The sequence below is a fragment of the Vulpes lagopus genome, chromosome 23 (genome assembly GCF_018345385.1).
Source record: "Vulpes lagopus strain Blue_001 chromosome 23, ASM1834538v1, whole genome shotgun sequence".
Classification (NCBI taxonomy): domain Eukaryota; kingdom Metazoa; phylum Chordata; class Mammalia; order Carnivora; family Canidae; genus Vulpes; species Vulpes lagopus.
In genome coordinates, this window is record NC_054846.1 from 34,922,288 (window position 1) to 34,944,278 (window position 21,991).

General features: G+C 32.5%; 1 protein-coding gene across 7 annotated transcripts in view; it reads right to left on the bottom strand.

Annotated features, from left to right (window-relative positions):
* Positions 1–21,991, bottom strand: part of TMTC3 (transmembrane O-mannosyltransferase targeting cadherins 3) — an 86,576-nt gene that overhangs the window by 26,728 nt on the left and 37,857 nt on the right. For 5 of the 7 annotated variants that reach the window (XR_005985242.1, XR_005985241.1, XR_005985244.1 and 2 more), the window contains exons 10-14: positions 20,185–20,296; positions 13,513–13,616; positions 11,494–11,663; positions 9,648–9,874; positions 7,036–8,012 (exon numbers count right to left, since the gene is read on the bottom strand). Coding sequence is in view for 2 of the 7 variants with exons in the window: in XM_041738471.1 (XP_041594405.1) it covers positions 7,201–8,012; positions 9,648–9,874; positions 11,494–11,663; positions 13,513–13,616; positions 20,185–20,296 (1,425 nt within the window). In the remaining 5 variants the exon portion in view is untranslated. Of the gene's footprint in view, positions 1–4,791; positions 8,013–9,647; positions 9,875–11,493; positions 11,664–13,512; positions 13,617–20,184; positions 20,297–21,991 lie in introns of those variants that run through there. The other 2 variants (XM_041738471.1, XM_041738472.1) reach the window with 1 other exon arrangement.

Below are 21,991 nucleotides of genomic sequence, written 5' to 3' on the forward strand. Positions count from 1 at the left end.
TTTCTCTGCTTGATCCATTAGTTTCTCAGAGGATTTTGTTAAAATCTCCAGTTATAATTTCTGGTTTATCTATTTCCCTGTACTGTTATTTTTAGGTTATATCGTTAACATGTGTATTTATGATGGACATCTGTTCCTGTTTTATTGTTCCTTTTACTAGTATATATCATTTTCCCTTTTCTTTTGGCTTGAATTGTTTTGTCATGTATTAAAATTGCTACTCCAGATTGCTTTGGTTCATACTTTCTAGTAGGCTTTTTGTCTTACTTTTGACTTTTTTATATACAAGTGTTTCACGGACATGTTTTTGGACCTTATATTTATAATTCATCATAAGTAAATATATAAAACTTAATAGAACTAAAACAAAAAGTATGAGCTTGTTTTTTGGTAGGTTTAACTTATTTTATATTCACTTTAGTTATTGCTACATATTATCAGCTAACACCTTTTTTTGTTCTACACTTTCATTCGCCCTGTCCCCATTACTACATTCTATTGCTAACGTGGGTTTTCTTCGGATGGATTAAAAGTTATAACTTATTTGCATATTTGTAGCATTTGTTTTTAACCTAAGCCCCATAATCATGTCTATTTACCCAACTGATGTCTTAAATTTTGCCAATGCTTTGAGTAAATAAACCATTAGCAAGCTTTCATGTCCCTTTGGTTTCTCCCTACCTCCCCCTTTGATTTGAACTGGATATATTTTTTCTTTTAGTTGGTCTTTCTTAGAGTAAACTTATCCAGTAGACATGGGATTTGGAAGAAAGGATGGGAAGAATGAATGCCTCTGGATATAATGTTCACTAGATTCATGGTTCTGGAGCTTAGGGAAAATCTAGGCTGAACATTTGGAAACCTGTATACCTGAAACCAATGCTTAAAGGAGACAGGGGACAAAAAGAGAAGAGAGAACACTAGTATTTAAAGTATAGGCATAAATTAAGGAATGACAATGCAGATCCATCCACCAGAGGAAATGGTGTCTTATAGAGATACTATATTAAACATGTACACACTACAAATGACCCCCAATTTACGATATTTTGACTTAAAATTTTTGCCTTTATAATGGTGTGAAAGAGACAGGCATTCCGGAGAAACTGTACTTCAAATTTTGAATTTTGATCTTGTCCTAGATTAGTGATATGAAGGTTGAAACTCTCTAGTAAGGCTGGGCAGGATCAGCTAGCCAGGCGATCATGAGGATAAACAACCAATACACTGACAACTGTTCTATACCCATACAACCATTCTGTTTACTTTCAGTATTCAGTAATTACATGAGATATTCAACACTTTATTGTAAAATAGGCTTTGTGTCTGATGATTTTGCCCAATTGTAGGCTAATATAATCGTTCTGAGAACATTTAACGTAGGCTAGGCTAAGCTTGATGTTCAGTAGATGTATTAAATACCTTTTCAACGTATGGTATTTTCAAGTTAGAGTAGGTTTATTGGCATGCAATCTCATTGCTAATCCAGCAAGATCTGTATATTCATTGCCCAGGAATTAATTTTACAGATATCACTACTGGGCATAAATCCAATTCTGCTGTCAGTCTGATTACTAATTCCACTCCCCACATGCAATTATCTAGCTTGCCAGTGCCCATCAAAAACAGGACTCTGGTAAGAAGTGGACTTCTTGCAGCTACAAAGCTTTTTTGTGGTCTCTTTCTTTGCTTAGTAGGCAGAATGGTGGACAACCTCCACATCGTTCAAAGAATTCCCACTATACCACCTATAATTTACAAAGAAAGAGGTGCACTTGAATTAACTGTTGAGTTGATTAACAAGATCCACCATCTATCATTCAGTTTAGTATGGATTAATCAGACAACCTTCCTAATATCAGAAACTAAAGCTATAGGGGAAGGAAGAAGTAAAGATGACTGAGTTTTAACCATGAAAATCTTTAAGAAAGGGCAAACTAGAATGGTTTGGTGAGGAGTGGAGTAGTTTGCTTAAGATAAAAATTAAAAAGCTATCAGGTTCTTCCAGAATAAAAATACTACTTAATGGGAAATATGCTATCCATTGGCATAGTCACAGAAATGTTACTCATGAAGAAAGTGGGTTCCAGAGAACATGAATTTACTTGAGAGCAAGTCTTCAGAGATTTCTGGGCATTAATATTTTTTCTTATGCTACATCCCTGATGGCAGTGAACAGCTAAAGAACAAGATACTACAGTTTTAAGGTGTCTTAGTTCTCATTTCTGCATTTTAATAACTTATTAAATAAATCTGATTTATAAATTTAATATTTAATAAATAGATTGCTTTAGGCTATCTATATACCAGTTGGCTTAGATGGCTAAGGAATAAGCATTAATATTAAGTATCTAAATAATTTGTTTGCTATATGACCATCATTAACATTACCTCTGCTAACACATATATAAAGCAAATCATATGCATCAAATGCAAGCCTAAGCCTTATGATTACTTTAATGATTAACATCTTTCACTATGTATCAAAGCCCTATGATTACATTAATAATTAACATTCATCATTTGCTATATACCAAGAACTATTCTAAACAATGTAAATATATTACTATATTTAATATAAATATAATATAAATATAAATATAATTTCCATTTGCTAAAAAAATCAACCTGGGAAGTCATGGAGTTAAAACTTGACATGTGAACATACTACCACCATGTTCTGAAACAGATGTTAACATCTGATAAAAGTTAATAATCACTTGTTAAGAAAGCTGTCCATTAAGAAGGCCAATTTTCAGCAAAACTAAAAATTTTTTAAAAGTTTTTCCAATGTCCTGGACAATGAAATATTATCAAACCACAATCAAATAAAATAAAGACAACACTGGATGGATAGATAGATCAGAACTGCCTCTTGGTTATAATCATAAACCATTTCATTCTTGGTGCCACATGAAAAAAATTAAGCCAATTACATCAAATAAACCATGACTTTTGTTTATCACAATTTACTAAATGATGTTAATTATGGTCCTTGTGAAACATGTTTGGTAAAGGCTATTTACAATGTATATGGTTAAGCATGCACTATTTATTTTACAAAGATACCTGCCAGTTTATACAATAGGATATGGAGATACACATATAAAGGAATTATAGATTAAATAATTCCCCTAAGTTACACTAATAAGTGTGGAATCGGGATTTGAATCCAGGTACATGCATTCCTTAGACTCTTAATTATTTCACTACACTGATTTCTACTTATGTGTATAAAATTCCATGTTTGAATTTGTCTCATTTTCTTTAGTTTCTGTCACTAAGGATTGAAAATGTATCACTGTTGGAACTAATTTAATACATGCCTTTCTCAGATCACTGCTAATAAAACTACCCACCAGCTCTTCTGTCTTTGTGGGGGCAGAAATCTCTTGATATGCTATTTTACTTTTCATTTGAATACTAAAAGGCAATTCAGGTGAAGATTTTAAAAAGTATCAATTTTATACTGAATATTTAGAAATATGGTACACAGACACAACAGTAATAGAAAATGCATATAATTTTAAACTATTTTCTTATAAACCCTTAACATGGATGGCTGACAGCTTCCAACAGACAAAATTTTGAACAAAGGTACCAGATATTTTGGGAGTTTCATTTTAAATACCATTTAGTCATGCAAACAATTAGGTTTTTAAAAAAATAAATATGACATATATAATGGATTTCTGAAGTAGAAACTGACATACAAATCTATATATTTTCATAAGTTTCCATTAAAGCATCTTCAAAAAAGTATTCTGTAACATGAAGTTGAGAGCTCAAATTAGATGTAATGAAAAGGCATGAGGTTTTATTAGAATTGTGTAATTCGCATACTATTTACATAAAAGTAAACACAAAATTGCAAACATTTGTTTTATCCTCCAAGTCACTTCCATGAAATTACTTACTGGGATAGTTACAAGATAAAATTCCCAATTCTGAATGTTAATATGGAAATATATATATATATATATATATATATATATATGAGCAATAAGAGAAACTTCTTTCTTCTGAGAAACAGTAAAAAGTAACATAACTGCTCTTTGGAGATTGTCAAAGCTTTCCTAAGAACTCCTGGGGAAAAGATTTTTTTCTAAAACAGTGAGAACTAAAACTACATCCCTTTACCAGCACACAATGGTAAAGCTTCCTATGACAAGCTTCCTTTTCCAAACATACAGATGCTCACAACTCTCAACTATAGGTTAGTGAACTGGACTAAAATGTCCCTACTATCCATTTCCCCAAAAAGGCAGTTCCAAAGAGGGAGAAAAAAAAAAAAGTTGTTTTTTTTTTATTTGAACAGCTTGAATGAAATTTCTGAGTTTAAAGATAATCATCTTTGCATAAACAAGCTCGATGGTACTTTAGATGAAATAAATACTAGTTATCAGAAGAGCATATTCATTAAAATATAAAAATTTAACCAGGTTATGTTACTGATTTAAAAAGTTAATACAGGAGAAATAAGAGGATTTTCTTGAACTAATTTAGAGCAGTGATCATTTTTTTTTTAAAGATTTTATTTATTTATTCATGAGAGAGACACAGAGAGAGGCAGAGACACAGGCAAAGGAAGAAGCAGGCTCCATGCAGGGAGCCCGATGTGGAACTCAATCCCGGGACTCCAGAATCACGCCCTGGGTCTAAGGCAGGCGCTAAACCGCTGAGCCACCCAGGCATCCCCCCAACCCTTTTTTTTTTTTTTAAGATTTTATTTACTTATTCGTGAGAGACACAGAGAGAGGCAGAGGGGGAGAGACACAGGCAGGGGAAGAGACACAGGCAGAAGGAGAAGCAGGCTCCCTGCATGGAGCCCGATGCAGGACTGGATCTCAGGGCCCCAGGATCAAGACCTGAGCCAAAGGCAGATGCTCAACCACTGAGGCACCCAGGTGCCCCTAGCGTAGTGATCATTAACCCTGACTACAAATTAGAATCACTCTGAGAACTTTAAGAAAAATAGAAGCATGGCTCCATTCAGATTAAATTGTGTGGTCTGGGATCCATATTAGGAGTCCTCCAGATGGTTCTAATATGAAGTGAGGGTTGAGAGACATTAATGGAAAAACTACTAGTCACTCAGGGTGGATTTCATTTAAATAAATTATTTAAAATTTAAATATGAGCACTTACTACAAGATAGGCATTGTTCTAAGTGCAAGTAAGGAGGAATTCTTTTTTTCTATAAAAATCATTGGATAACAATATATTTTTTATCTTTTGAATAGTTACATAATTTTATTAAAATATTACTCAGAGCTCTTATTATGATCTGCTGTCACAAGATTCCCTCTACTTTTCTGAATTATCCTCACTTGATAGTGTAACAGAAGTGATCAGACTCAAATTTTTCAAGATATGTGGAGGGAATAGAAGATTAACATAGATTTTGTTTTTTTCAAGTCATAGTATATGAGGTATTCTCCATCTTATATATGGAGTCACAAAGCCATAATCTAAAAACTAATACTGGGCAGTGCTTTAATGGTGAACAGAATCTCCCAGATAAAAAATGTGAACTATGACTGGTGTCAGTGCTTGATTTAAATTGCCTAAAAAAATAATCTATGACACAACCTCAGGGAACCTAGTAAGACTAGGTCTTTAATGCAGACCAAATTTCTTATGACCTATTTATAAAATATTTCTTTATATATAAAAACTTACAGTTATTATGATTTTTGAAATATAATTAGAAATTATATTTCTGCAAGGAACAGAAATATAGTTTTTGAAATTCTACATAATTAGAAATTAGATCCTATTCCAGGATGATACCTCGAATTTTAACATTTTAAAATAACACCAACTTATTAGGTATTATAAAACTCATTTGAAAAAAAAAAACTCATTTGATGTATTTTAACTCAAGAAAAAAAATCAGATATAAATTGATACATCTGATTTATGTCTGCTCTTCAACCTAACAGTTTTCAGATTTAAACTGTTAAAACCAACTAACTATTAATCATATGTGAGTCTACCTTTTATAGCTGGACAGCAAAATGAAATTTTGGTTAAACTGTAATATAAGCATATATAGGGAAATGCAACAGCAATTTGTTTTCCATAGCTGATGGAATTCGAACAACTTTAAAATTTTTGTGAAAGCTCAGTAGTCAAAATAAATATTTAATAAAAATATACACCATAGGAAGATCAAGAACTTAGTGTTTAAAAATAAACTTTGTCACACTGTTTTGCCTTCAGTTAAATAGAACTCAATTTAGTTGCTTAAGGTATCTAAGAATGATTAAGGTGTGTTTTTGGAATTAAAATTCAACAAGTAGAAGGATAACAATAAGATGAAAGAGAAACTATGTTTTAACTCAAAAAATTTAACGTTATAGTTATAGGGACTTTTTCATTATGACTAAGATCCTAATAAACATGAATAGTTTGGGAAGAAAAAACTCAAATAGTCATAATTATGTGGTTCATGCTGTGAAAAATCTCAGTATGTAAAAAAATAAAAATACAGTATATACGAGCACCATTAGAAATGTGGGTGGATATGTCTATATACTTGATTAAAAATTGCATTCAGAGTAAAGTTAAGGACAAAGCACACAACTATGAAAATACATTCTTAAACTAACATGTCATAGGACTTATTTTTAAAAATTTCATCTGGCATTCCTTCTAAAAATCAATAAAAGAACGCAACATAAAGGAAGCCAGTATTCTTTTGTGGTGCAAGTACCTCAGTTAGACATTATGGAAGAAAAAAAGAAGTGCTCAATAAAGTGTTTTCAATCCATAATCAGATTCTAACAGGTAACTGAAAGTAATGAAGTTAACTAATGAATGCAAATTCATAGAATAAACCAGCATATGTTGAATTTGCCCCCAAGGGATTATCATTCAGGCTTCCAATTATTTTTAATTTAAAGTAGGCAAGATTACTCTGCAGGAAGAATCTTCCTTCTATATAAAAGATATAAATTTGCAAACTGTAATTTAATATTTCTGCCATAGTCATTAAACTCAGAAAATGGTTGTATCTTATACAATACCTACCCTGGGATAAGACAGGTCTTTAATGAAAATCACATTTTGATCCTATGTAGAGGTGGTTCATGATAGACTTACATGTACACTTGTTATTTTTCAAAGCTCCCAGTATAAGCAATCACATAAGATAGACTGAAGTTCTTTGAGGACACTGTGACATGATAAATAATGCTATTCACCATTTAAGATACGTTCAATCTCTTCTAGTCTTTTTAAAGCAGCAACTCTTTTCTTCTCAATTTCTTTGATTTCTTTTGTTGTTTTGTGGGGGGTCTGTTTGTCTGTATTTTTTCCTAATTGTTTGTTGGATTTAGACTGACTTTTATTATCACTTGGTTTTATGATCTGTGTAGGTCTGGGTTCACTTCTTACTTCTTTTACATTTTCAGTTGGAATTTTTTCTCCTACACCTGAAGTCTTATCAGCTGGGGATACTGGCTGTTCTGCAAAACTAGAGGAGGAAATTTTATCCCTGACTATGTTCAAATGGCGTTGAATATACTCTTCATGTGGCGCTAGTGCCAATGTTTCAACCAGGCATCTTTCAGCTTTTAGTAAGTCCTTCTCTTCAAAATAAACAACACAAAGATTGTGTTTTCCTTGAACATTGGTTGGATCCATCTCCAAAATCTTTTCAAAACATTTTTTTGCTCCAAGTATATCTTTCTTTTGATTCATCAGAATGTCTCCCTTTAAAATGAGACCCTTGATATGATCAGGATAGTGTCTGAGTAACTCTTCCAAAATTGGCAAAGCCATTAATTCCTTTGCAGTCTGAGAATAAAGGAGAGCCAGATTAAACAAAGCACTTCTGAAATCAGCTTGTAATTTTATGGCTTTCTTCAACCACACCTCTGCTTCACTGTCCTTCTTGTCATCCATGGCAAGCATTCCCAGGTTGAAATAACCATTAGCATCTTGTGGCTCTTCATTTATATAGCTTAGAAGTCGTTTTCTAGCTTCAGGTCTGAGTTTAACTTCACCTAAGAATAATTTTTTTTTTTTAAAGAAAAAAATACATATTGTTAAATGATTAAGTCTGAGGAACAAAAGCCACTTTCAGTATTTAGCTAGTTAGATTATAAAAAAACAGCATCAAACAACTAGCTTCTGTATGGAAATCAAAAGTAGAATATGGAAAAACTCAAAGTTCTCACAGGAAAGACAGTGCTTGAGACATTGAAATGATGGCTCATTTCCTTTCCTTTAAAGCAGCAAGAATGCCTCAGAAATCTGAAAGGGCAAAAATATCTTTATAGTTTAGACTCTTAACTGGGAGTAACAGAGGAAGAATACACAATTAAGAGGAAGAGGCACTGGATTTGCCAACAATAACATGTTGGCAATAACATATTGATATTCAATCTTGACTCTGCTAACACTATGACTTTATGCAGTAAACAAATCATTTAACTTCTCTGAGTTAGCCTACTGAATTTTCTAAGAATTACATGAGACCTATGTAAAAAAAGCTCAGGAAACAGTAACTATTATTGGATAAACAAAATGTTTCAGTCTTATGAAATCAGATTTTTTTCTCTATTCAAAATTTTTAAGACTTTCAAAGGTAAAAATATACCATTAAATATAAAGCTTATAAGTTTATATATGTTAGGATTCAAGAAACAAATATTTGAGATAATTTCTACTGTAAATAAAAAAAAAAAATCAAGTCCGACAACTATAAACCTTTGGGTACAATCTTGTATTGAATAATGGGTTTTTCATGATTACCAAGGTTAGCTAACTTTACAAAAATATTAGCTTTTTCTCTAAATTTATGCTTTATTAAATGCCAGCCATAAAGATCTCCCTCCCTCTCTTATTTTGACAGTAAGAAGAAAAAAGAAAATTGTAAAATAAACCAGTTGGCATAAATTCTTATTTGAACTAGTTACTAAACTAGCCACATGAAATTTGGAGTAGTTATTAGATCTATTTGGTCCTCACTTTAATAAACTAAATAGAAGACTGAGTTTAAAAGTAAAATTAAATACCCTCCTTACCTTAAATACCACAACCTTATGATTCATTTTTTTGTAAAAGTCTTTAAAAAGTATCTAAGATTTAACTACAAAATGGAGATTTTTTCCAATCTAAAAATTAAAATTATATATATTGCTTTCTGATCCTAATTTATTGTCATGAATGGTTTAGTTTTGTAAAATTATAGGAATTATAGTAATATCTCAGAAAATAAAACTAAATATAAAATGATACCAAAATCACCTGGTCTTATGAATCAAGAGAAAATACATTTTTCTCCCTAAAACATACAATAACTCTTGTCTCCCCAGAAATAATTATATAAAAAAATTGTGCAAGTTCTGGTTATTTGGAGATTATCTATTTCTGTACATAAAATGACAAAACAGACTAAAAATGCACCGCTTAATAGACTGAAAAATAAGTCTTAACATATACCCAAAGAACTAACAATTGTGTTAGAGCATCTAACTTGAAAACTGTACATCAAGTATTTTAAATATTCTTACAAATTATTTATGTACAGTTTTGACATAACCTATTCATTCAGAAAACGTTTACTACAGGTAATGTAAGCTCGGGTTTTATTATTTTAAACAATATGTTTAAATAAATATTTTGAGAAAACATACCTGATTCTTGCATTAATATAGCAGAATTGAATAATGCTAGCTTATGCTTTGGATTTAGTTCTAAAGCACGATTAAAATTTTTTAGGGCTTCATTTGGTTCTTTAAGTTCAATATGAACAATTGCCAAGTTGTACCAAAGATCCGCATTATTTCTGTCCAGCTCTAGTGCTTTAAGATATGCTTCTTTCGCTTTAAGAGGCTTATTCATTTTTAAAAGCAATTCTCCTCTGTAGAAAAATCAAACACAAGCTTTACTCACAACATTACCATGTCAACTGGTAGATACTATTTTTCACACGTTTTAAGCTTTTCCACATATTCATAGTTTTCCTTTTAACCTAGGCTTTTAAAGTTTTCTACCAAAAATAACTATCTAAAAGTGTTCACAAACCTCAACTCATTAGTTTAGCAAATTTGTTTTCAAATATTATCAGAGGAAAAAGCATATCTGATTTTAAAGGGTAATATATGAAGAGGTATCCAAGAAAGGAGAGCAGAGAAACATATTCTTTAAGTGTATCTTGAAAGAAGGTAGACTAAGCTAGACTACATCAGTAACAAGAATGGAGATCAATTTTTCAGGTGATCAAATAATAGCATTTGAAGAAGGAATACAAATACAAATACGGTGGTGACAGGAAACCTCCAGTATTCGAATTCATATTAGAAGTCTCATTTATAAAGAGAACATCTGAAAATCTTGTCTTTTCTTATATAAATTTAGTCTTCTACAGTGTATTCTTATAAAATGGCCATTCATTAAAACAAAACAAAAAACTCCCCAAAACAATAAAAAAATAATTTAAAAAGCTTATGGGGTAGGGTTGGAGGGCCCTCATGTGACCAGCAGATACCTATGAGATATATATCCGGAACTGAGGATCACGTTTTGAAAACCATTTTTAAATCTTTCTAATATGGTTCTATTTTCTGTTAGCTTAAACAAGTCCATATGTGCAAATCAATTTGAGTAGTGATATGAGTTACTTTTATTATGATACTATTATTTCCTTAAGTATTAGCATAAAAAAGAAATAAAATGAACTACCAATATTCTCAATTAAAGTAACTTCTGGAATGAGTGTTTGTCCAAAATGCTTTTTTAAATGGAGGTTATTGGATAATTCTTCATAGAGTAACACTTAACAGGTTTTATTTATATATGCAACCCCACTAAACTTAGCTAATTTCAACTACTGGATAAGGCTGAACAAAGACAGTGTCCAAGTTATGAACAGATTTTATCTCAAAAACTACTGAATTCTGAATGCATTTTCCCCATAGGAGCAATGTTATAAATTACAATTAGGTTTCTGGGCCAGGCTATAAAATGAAGTTCAACATACAATTTTCCTCAAGTATAATATAAATGATAATCCTTCCATGGGAAAATATATCATCTTCTAACATGTGATGCCAAAACTTTTTTTTACTGACAACTAAAAAGTTTCTTTGTGTTAAAAAGCATCAGTAACCAGTCAATTGTCAACTCTTGAGAGTTGGATATCAGAAATAATTATTATGAAATATAAGTTTCAGGTGTTTTAATTAAAAATGAACATGACCATAAGAAGCAAATGAAACTAAGACGCTCCTACCCTTTCTTTCATATAAAACCTAAAACCTCAGTTTGCTATATACTACACCTTACAGACTCTGTTGTCCATTTCTAATCAAATCAATTAAATTTGATCATAAGTCTAAACTTGACTATGTTTCTATATCTGGGGTTGCCAATTAAGATTACTAAAAGAAAAAAAAAGCCAAGTTAGTTCACATAACCAAAATATACATGCAGATGCAGCTTCAATTTTCTATGATAATAGCTTAAAGAGAACTACAATACCTGCTAATATAAGCCTGCTTGAAGTCAGGTCTCATGCTTATTGCTTGTCGGTATAGCTGATCTGCTTCTTCCAGCCGGGACTCATTTGCTCGGATCAGATTGGCCAGATTAATATAAACATTTAAGTGGTTAGGGGCAATTCTGGCCGCATATTTTTTACCAGGAATAATCTATTCATGAGAACATAATTTGATATTTCAGTACCAAGTAAAAATTAAAAATAAGTATTCCTAGTGGCTTACTTAAAATATACATGACAGAAAAAGGTTATGGTATAAGTTATTGCCAAATTGAAGTAAGTCATAAAAATGTGAAAGCACTTGCAATACTTACAAAATGTAAATAAAATAATATTTTGTGGCATCAAAGGATATATTTATCATTCAAGCTAGTTCAACAGAATATTGTTAGCTTTTTATTTATCTGCATCTTTTTAAAAGTCCTATAAATCTAAATTTTTGACGCTAAGGTCTGTTAGTATATTTGCATCTGACCATTAATACAAAGAATTCAGGTCTCCTTCCCTTCAGTCTAGTGTATTTGTTACATTAGACTGTCAACTTTCATGTTGTCAGTGAAATAACTCCTGGTTGTGACAAGAGAGTGGTTAACTTTATTCAGACTTATACTAAAGCCTCACTTGTCTGGTTGAGTTAGGAAATACAATTCTCTTATCAACTGACTATTCAGGTTAAGCAAAGGTTATAAAATACACATAGACCCAGATTTTCAGTGAAAATAGTAAATTGATAAAAATCCATATTGAACACAATTTAACTTTAGAATCTTAGGATTGAAATAATGCTTAAGATACCATGTGGTCCAACTTTGTTTTTAAAACATTTATCAAACTATATCCAATCATTTTAATACTATCATTACTATTAACATAATATTAATATACACTACCATTAAGAAAACTGTAGTGCAGGGTAAACTATCTTTTCTGATGAAGCACAGCTGGTCAAGGCCAGAATCTAACTTTACAACTTCTACTCTACTGTAACAGCCAATGAATGAATCTTTTGCATGTTTCATTGTAACAATTGAACATACAACAACAGACATGTATTCATTCATTTTATTACTTTGCTTTATTCATTTATTTTGATAGTTATGTTGAATTTAGTGTTTAATATGCATATATAAATTTCTCTTTAAAGTCACTTAATTCACTGGTAACTTCTAGTCAAGAATATCTAAAATTCATAACTTTATAAAATTTTTTAAACATACTCTACAGACATTTTTTTAATTTTTTTAAAAGATTTTATTTATTTATTCATGACAGAGAGAGAGAGAAAAGCAGGCTCCATGCAGGGAGCCTGACGTGGGACTCAATCCCGGGTCTCCAGGATCACACCCTGGGCCAAAGGCGGCACTAAACCACTGGGCCTCGGGGGCTGCCCCAGAAATTTTTTTAATTTAATGAATTAGAAAAGTAAATGTAATCCTTTATAAAACTTGTAGTATTATGCTAAGAAATTTTTAATAATTTTTTCTAAATTAAATGAATTAGAAATTTTTTTAATTAAATGAATTAGAAAAGTAAATGTAATCCTTTATAAAACTTGTAGTATTATGCCAAGCGAAATAAGTCAGAGAAAAACAAGTACCATATGATCTCATTTACATGTGGAATTTAAGAAACAAAACAAACTAGCAAAAAATAGAGAAACTAAGAAACAGATTTTATTGCAGAGAACTGATAGCTACCAGAGGGGAGGTTGGGGATGTGTGTGTGGTGGGGGAATGGGGGCAGTGAAGTAGGTGATGAGGATTAAGGAGTGCACTTGTATGGAAGTATTCAATCACTACATTGTACATCTAAAATTAATATTACACTGTTAATGAGTTTAAATAAAAGCTTAAAAAAAACCATTGTAGTCAGAAATGGTTTATTGGATACTTTACTATCAGCCAATTGAAGAAAAGATAAGGATTTCCTATCTAGGTAACTCTATTCAATATGTACGTAGAGTAGATGTAACACAATAGGAATACATTATAACAACTTACCTGGGGCATCAGTGACTTAGCCATCATGTAAGATTCTTCAGCTTCTTTGGTTCTATTTAAATTTTTGTAAGTTCTTCCTACATTCATGTGGGCACCAATATCATCTAAGATTTTTTAAAAAATCATTTGTTGGCAAATATACTAAATAGTATTCAATGTAAACTACACGTTTCTAGCAACAACAGGCAAAAAAATGCAAAAGCAGGCAACAGGTCCTACATCCTCCTTAAAGTTCTCCTAACACAATTTGGTATAATTGATGATCAATGCTACACTAGAAAATTATTTAATAAAGTACTGTAAGGACAGAAAATGTACACATGACATGAAAAATTATTTGAATGGATCCTTGAAATGCTAAGACATGTCAAGAGAAGTAGAGGTAATAAAGAAATTTGTATCCTTTCTCTTCACTAGATTTTACTATACTATAAGACTTGCTTCCATTTCATTGATTGCAGAGCTCTGGAATTCATTCAAAAAGTATGGCTCAAGTCTAAAAGTGAAAAAAATTAGCATGATTCGTAGAATTATTTCCAGTGTTTTAACTAACAAAACGTGCTATGGTGGGACACGGGTAAAGAAAATTTTGTGATTTTGTTTAAAATTCTTTTGATTGTGGTTGTAATGCAAGTATAATAAAATACCAGGATTCTCCAGTATTACTTAAGATGCAGCAGCCCATCTCTCTTAAATGATAAATTCTTACGTATGTTTTTTTTTTTAAATGCATTTGTTTTTTTTTTTTAACTTTTTTAAAAGGCTGTGATACTATCAATATGTCAGAAAATTTGTCTAATTTTCTGATATGGAGACTCAAATAATCAGCAAATTTTTTCAGGGACAGAAAAATATGCTATTTAAATAAGAAAGATATTAGGGTTCATTGCACACTACTTTTAGGACACATTTCCCAGTAACTATTTCAAAGGTTTGGAGTAAAGATGGAAGAAGATCTTAAATCAGACAAATTTTATTGCATGTGAATCTCTAACAGACAAGACACAATTACTACTTGCCTGTGACACCATGATTTTGCAATTGTGGAATGGTTCTCTGCCTGGAACTCCTAGGACAGATGGGAGCCAAGCATATACCCCTAGGCGAAGAGTTAACAGTCCTAAAATCTTGCTACACTATGTTTCAGACTAGTAATTGTGTGCACTGAAGAGAAACTGTCACAGGCAATACAGGTTTGGTTAGAGAACTCAGAGACAGGATTCATTTTTGTTGTTGATTTTTGATTTGTCGATATTTTGTTGACGTATTGCTGAGTCTAATGGGGTTTCAGGAAAGGTCAAGGAAAAAAAATTGCTCAAACCATTTCCAATTCTAGCTGCAAATCTGGATACGTAGGTATTTTAAAAATTCAGGTAACCTTAGCGCCACTCAGCTCTATTGAAATAGAATCCAAAGAAATAGGATCTGCAAAAGTGTTTAAAAAGTTTCAAAGACAGTTCTAATGTGGAGCCAAGGTTGAAATTCACTGTATTACGGAATGTGTAGAAAAAGAGTAGGTAGGTCTTTGCTCTTACACAGTTTTTTTTTTTTTTTTTTTTTTTTTTTTTAAACATCAGCTAAACATACACCTGTAGATCTACCTAAGTAACTTAGGTAAAACTATGGAGAACCTGAAAAAATTTAATATAAAGTAAGAATTTAACCTAAGGAAAGAACAAAGAAACTGGAAGTTTAGATAAAATTATCAGCCAAGTATTTAAAATGTTACTGACATCAGTAATATTTGCCCCAACAAATCTTAGAAAAGAAAGAGGTTATCTACTTAGATGAAAGACAAGGCAAATTAATATCCACTGGAATCAGGTTCTTAAAATTATGGCAAGGAGATACTGTCATCAATGAAGAATTCAGACACCAGAGTAAGGCACCCCTACTTTCTCAAAGAACTAAAATAGCAATAAGATAATCTTAAGCATCAAAAGGACTTATACCTTAACAGCTAACAGAGTGAAAGACATAGTTTCTAAGAAATTTCTTGTAAGTTACAAAGTTTTAAGATTCCAGAGAAGGAAGTAACCATTACTACGGTAAGATAAATTTAAATTTGGAAAAAAAAAAGGCGGGGGGGGGGGTAAGAAAAACAGGCAAGATATAAAAAGCAATGACATTTAAAGGACTAAAAAGCTATAGAATTTCATCGAACCATCTTGTTATAATAACAAACTAATAGCATCAGTCTAGCACTGTTTTATTCAACATAAATGAGGACTGCAAGTACTAGGCAACTTTGTGTCTAATAACCCTTCATCTACCACCAATAAGTTAAGCATTCTCACACTCGTGGCCCAGGCACCTACCTATGTTGCTTTCCAGTCTCTTATCTATAAAATTATGTCAATTTACTTAAAAAGATAAATTTATAAACATCTAAAACTAAAAAATCTTTAAAACACATTTCCATATTATAGCATTAAAGTTGAACTACAGGTCTATGATTTTTTCTCACATAGTTCAAAGATTTATACTTAGATAAAAGTGAAATCAATGATTTTAAAGCAAAACAAATCCTTCAGAATGCTGGTGTTCCGTGAAAAAAATCTACCCTTGTCTTGTAAAGATGTTTATGGAAACTGTAATTCCATTTGTAAAAATTTTATCTTTGTGAATTGGGATTTTTTTTAAACACTTGTAAACCATCAAAATAAAACAAAAATCACAAAAATCACATTTTTTTTTCTTTCTTTCTTTCTTTTTTTTTTTTAACACAACTTGCATGCCACCTGGTCAAATCACTGCATACATAGTTTATCTTCTTATTTTGGTTAAGCAAAAAAAAAAAAAAAAACAAAAAAAAAACCCAAAAAAACAAACCTTTAGATTGAATGTTTTGTTTTTTGGTGTATTTAAAAATTAATTTTAAAATGTTATGAATCCCTACTCTGTGTACTCCTACTAAACTGAAATTTTTAATTTATTTTGTATTTTTATTTTTTTCCTCCAAGAGTAAGGCTATTTTTAAAAAAATATTTTATTTAAATTCAATTTGCCAACATAGAGTATAACACCCAGTGCTCACCTGCCCCAAGTTTTTAAATACCTATATACATGTTACTTCAAATTTTTACCTCCTGTCCTGACCTTTTCCCTTACCTCCAGTCTTATAAATCTGTGTATGTCTAACAGTGACAAAAAAGACTATTGATGTCCCTCCATGCATGTCATTTCATCTATTGAATCTATGAAGAATATGGCTAAAAAACAGAACAACCCAAGATGCCTGTGAATACCAAATTCAATGTCTCTAACATTATGTACTTTTTCACAATAAATTATAATAAACTGGTTTACCTGTTTTCCTAGTCCATGGTTTATGAGAAACAGCAGTTTCGACAGTATGGTAAGAAGTCATACTAAAGTTCAGTAAGTCTCTCAAAAACAGCAAAAAGTGACAACTGACGAGGTGAAAAAATATTTTAAAGCTGAGTGCTTACACCTGCCAAGAAGCCAGTGATATGCACTATTTGCCAGACAAAACTAAATATGATTCTACACACCCACCCACACCATTTACTCTTTAAAACAAGGCAATAAGATAAAACTATGGTCCCAATTTAGAAATGATAAAAATAAGGTGGAAAGGGCCTAAATAAATAACATCTTCTAGGTTTGAAAGTCCCTATATGGGGACACCTGGGTAGCCCAATGGTTGAACATCTATCTGCCTTTGGCTCAGGTTGTGATCCTGGGGTCCTGGGATGAAGTCCTGCATCATGCTTCCTGTGAGGAGCCTGCTTCTCCTTATGACTCTGCCTCTATGTGTCTCTCATGAATATATAAATAAAATCTTAAAAAAAAAAAAAAAGTCCCTCTATGTCTGATGTCAAAGATCACTTTGCTTCTCTAAATACTCATAGAATGAACCTAAAAGACTTTTGAAAGAATAAAATTAGTGAACATTGGAATGCTGGGGTGTCTCAGCTGGTTAAGCATATGTCTCTAGATTTTGGCTCAGGTCATTTCAGGTTGCTTAAGATTTTCTCTCCCTCTTCCCCAAACTACCCCACCAGTGCTCTCTCTCTCTCTCTCTCTCTCTCTCAAAATAAATAAATAAAAAAAATAAAATTAGTGAATGCTGACTGTGTATAAGACCATGCTAGATGATTCGGAGGTATGAAGATAAATCAGATGTTCATGCTATCTCTAGGGAGCTCTTTAGCTTAAATATATATTTTAAATAAATATTCAAATAAATACAACACAATATTAAACAGAAAGTTACAAATATTATATGAAAGATACAGAAGAAATTGTAAGAGGTTTTAAAGATTAAAAAAGGGGTGCTTGGGTGGCTCAGTTGGATTAAGTGTCTGCCTTCAGCTCAGGTCATGATCTCAGGGTCCTGGAATCAAGCCCGACATCTGGCTCCCTGCCCAAGGGAGAGTCTGCTTCTCCTCTGCCCATCCCCCTGCTCATGAGCCCATGCACTCAAGCTCTCTCAAAATCTTTTTTAAAAAATCCTTAAAAAAAAGATTAAAAATATTTGCTTATTGGAGAGGTAGCAAGGTTTTTTAAAGAGAAGCCACGTGAGATAGGTTGTAATAGATGGTAGAAGGTGGATGGCAAAGAAGAGGGAAGGAATTCTAGACTCAAGGAAGATCATCAACAAAGGTAAAGGTGTGAGGAAGCCCAAGATATGTATTCTCTATTTCAAGAAAAATTAAACTACATAGAGAGCTAGGGGAGATAAAATTGAAAAGCTAGACCATCAGTTTTATTTCTACAACTTTCTCTTCATCTTTGTCTAAGTGAAATTTGGCTTTGCCTCAGGAATGTGTTTTTGCCTCAGGAATGTGGTTTTTTTTTTTTTTTTTTTTTTTTTTTTTTACATGTAGCTATTCCACGTAATGACCATGTTCTTTTTCTTATTCTTTGCAACACTGGGCACTGGGTCTGGAGGTAGATTAGGTGTCCTCAGTGATCTTTAACACTTCCAGACAACTCTTGGTCCTTCTTAAAATCACTTGTCTCTGAATTTCAGGTCATTAAACTCTATTATCCACTATCTCTCCTTGTCGCAGTCACCATTCTCTGGGTCATAGCTCCTGGCTCATGGTTCTCTTAATTCTTAGTGGTTTCAAAATCTACAAAGTCAGATTTTCTAATACTTGGCCTTTGGTATCCTTTCTTCCAATGATTTTCACTTCTGCCCTCTTTTCACTAGTTAGTGCAATGGCCACAGTCATATCTTGTAGACAAATAGTGGGTATTGCTTGCCACTCCCGGCTTTTCTGAGGATATTTAGAAATGTGACAGGGGTTCAGAGGAGGAGAGAGTATCTTTTGGTCATCATTCTGAAGAGAAAATAATAACCATGGATGAGGGCCATGTTTCATATATATCCTGAAATACAGTTCTATACACTCAAAATGCCAATAGCATTCCTCTTGAAAAAGACTGATGCTCTAAGCTAGATCCTACTTAGATACCAACAATTCTTCAGATCTATAAATCACTGATCCTACCACCCTGTCTCACCCCCCTTAACTTAGATTCATCCATTATAATCATTCCCTTATCCATTTCTCATTTAATGATAACACATTTTAAAAAGTCCTAATTTTGTTTAACTGAATTCTCCACTGTCTGTACCATTGCAGCTGTAATGTAATAAGAGAACAGCATATAACTGCATCGACTAGTTTAATTTTAAATAAAGTATTCCTAACCTCAAGTAGAGTGTCAGAATTGCTTGGCAACTGTACATTTTCCTAGTCTATACACTTTATTGGATCTTGTTTCCAAAAGTGTGATCCATGGGCTAAACATCACCCAGGAACTTATTAGAAATGCAGAACTTCAGGATCTACTCTAAACCTCTATCTGTCAGAATGTGCCTTTAATATCGCCCTGTGATTCACGGGCACAATAAAGTCTGTGAAGCACTGCCCTAGATGGCTACTTCATACCTTCTCCTGTTCTTAGAGCTCCATAATTTTGACCCCTCCTCACTCTTTGATGATTCTGCTTTCTATTTCAATGAGGAAACAGAAGCAAACAGAAGACAACTTCCAGAAACTTCCTCCCGGTCATCTACTTGACTGCCTATATCCACATCCATGTACTTTGCCTGGTTTGTTACCATACTTTAACAATTCTAAAAATGAAGTCCTTATTCTGTGCACCAAATTCTATTTATCTCTTCTGATCTACTTAAGGACACAGATCCAGTAATTTGTACCCCCATCTAGAATTACTTTTCCCAGCCTCAATGGATTAGCTGCACATATGCTGTTTCTCTCACCTTAAGAATTAAAAAACAAACAAACCACCCTATTATCCTACTTACCACCTTCTCTTGACACCATTCCCAGCAATACCACCATTCTTCACCGATACTCTTTAATAAGAGTTTTCTATACTAACTGTTTCAAATTATTCTTCCTTCACTCTACCCAACGCACTCTTATCAGGCTTTTGCATCTACCACTCCACCAAAACTGCTCATCAGTACTACCCAACTCTGCTAGGTTTAAAAAAAAAAAAAAAAGTCTAAATCGCTCTAATATATAATCTAATTCAAAATAAGCCAGCATCAAACACTATATTCAAATCACCTAGAATGAAATTTGAAACTCTACCTTATTATCCCCAATATGATCAAGTTTTTAAAAAGAAGCTAATTCAATAGTGTTATTAATTAATAATGCTTACCTGGCTGAACATGGGTAGCCTGTAAAAAGTATTTCAAAGCTCTCTCAAAGTTCTTTTCATTTTCCAGAGCATGACCCACATTATTCCATAATTTGGCATTATTTTTATTTACCTTAAACATATAAGCATATAGAAATTAATTACAGTTTAAAAATACAACTCCAATTAACACAGATATTTATTTATCATTAGGAATGGAGTGTTCCAGAGAGATAGTCATGAATGTGTGAAGGTGGTCAAAGATACAAACTTTCAGTTATAAGATAAATAAGTTCTGTGAATGCAGTGTACAGCATGGGGACTATTAGTTAACAATACTGTAATGTATATATAGAAGTTGCTAAGAGAGTAGATCTTCGAAATTTTCATCAAAAGAAAATAACCGTACCTATGTGAGGTACCAGAAGTTAATAGATTGTAATTATTTTGCAATACATACATATCAAATCATGTTGTATACCTTAAACTAATACAAAGTTATGTCGATTATACCTTAATAAAACTTGAAAAATAATTCCAATTTTCTCTCAGAAAAGAAAAAGTTGCATATATACCTGCAATTAACAAAGAGGTTTGGTGTATTATTAGGAATGGAGTGTTCCATGGAGGTGTTCCTGGAGATGAGAAAGGAGCCAAATGAAGTTTCACTAAATTTACTCTCCTTTCTCTTGACATAAATATATTAAAACCATAGCAGTCTGATTTCATCTATTTGATATATTAGCATTTTATTAAAAATTTTATTTGATCAAAGCATCAAGGGGTTTCTTGGCTGGCTCAGTCAGTAAGACCATGCAACTCTAGATCTCAGAGTTTTGAGTTCAAGCCCCACATTGGGCATAGAGCCTACTTAAAAACAAGCAAACAAACAAACAAAAACAACCCTTGTGCTGTTTGAAAACTCCTGTTCTACTATTTGTATTTTTTTTTTAGGAGACAAGGTATTTGAACATGAGAATATGTTTAACATTACACTGACTACTTCTTTTTAGGCTTGTTATAAAGCTACTTACATAGTTTCTTATGGTAATGGAAAACCTGGGATTAAAGTTCTAAATTAATCCATGCTTTAAGAGCTCACAGATGGGCATGATGTTCTTGCCGGGTAAAGATATACCTGGCCAAGGAACTAACTTCAGTGAGCGGGACTGTGGTTTTGAGATTGTCCTAGGAGAAAGGATAAGCAAAGTTCTTGAAAATTATGGGACTCTGTTGGTGTTCCAGGAGTGCATATTAAGAAGAATGGTAATGAGGTCTCTTTTGTTTACAGACTTCTGAACTAGAAGAGGGAGTGGAGTTACTGAGTGGGACAAAAGGATAGTCATGTGATGCCAAATCAAGAAGTCACAGAGACTATAGGACTGAGGCAGTATTCCAGTAAAGCCAAGCAATGAGGAGTACAGAAATAGCCAAATGAAGAATTTAGAGATTTGAAGAGAAACACCTGAAAAAAAAAAAAATCATTGCTTATAACTTTTACAGAAACCAAATTTTACGGTTTTTAAAAAGACCTTATTCATGTATCTTGTCCATTCTATAGAAATGCTTTATCACACCTTTCTGCCAGTTCCTATCTTTCCTACAGTATTATAACCTTGGTTTTCTTCCATATAGTAAATATGCCATTTTTTGTTGAGTATTTTATTTCAGTGAGTCTAAGATATTATTATCAATACTAAGACTAACCATTTTTTTTTAAAAGATTTTATTTATTTATTCATGAAAGAGAGAGGCAGAGACGTAGGCAGAAGGAGAAGCGAGCCCGATGCAGGGTGCGGGGGTGGGGTGGGATGGGGGGTGGTGGAGA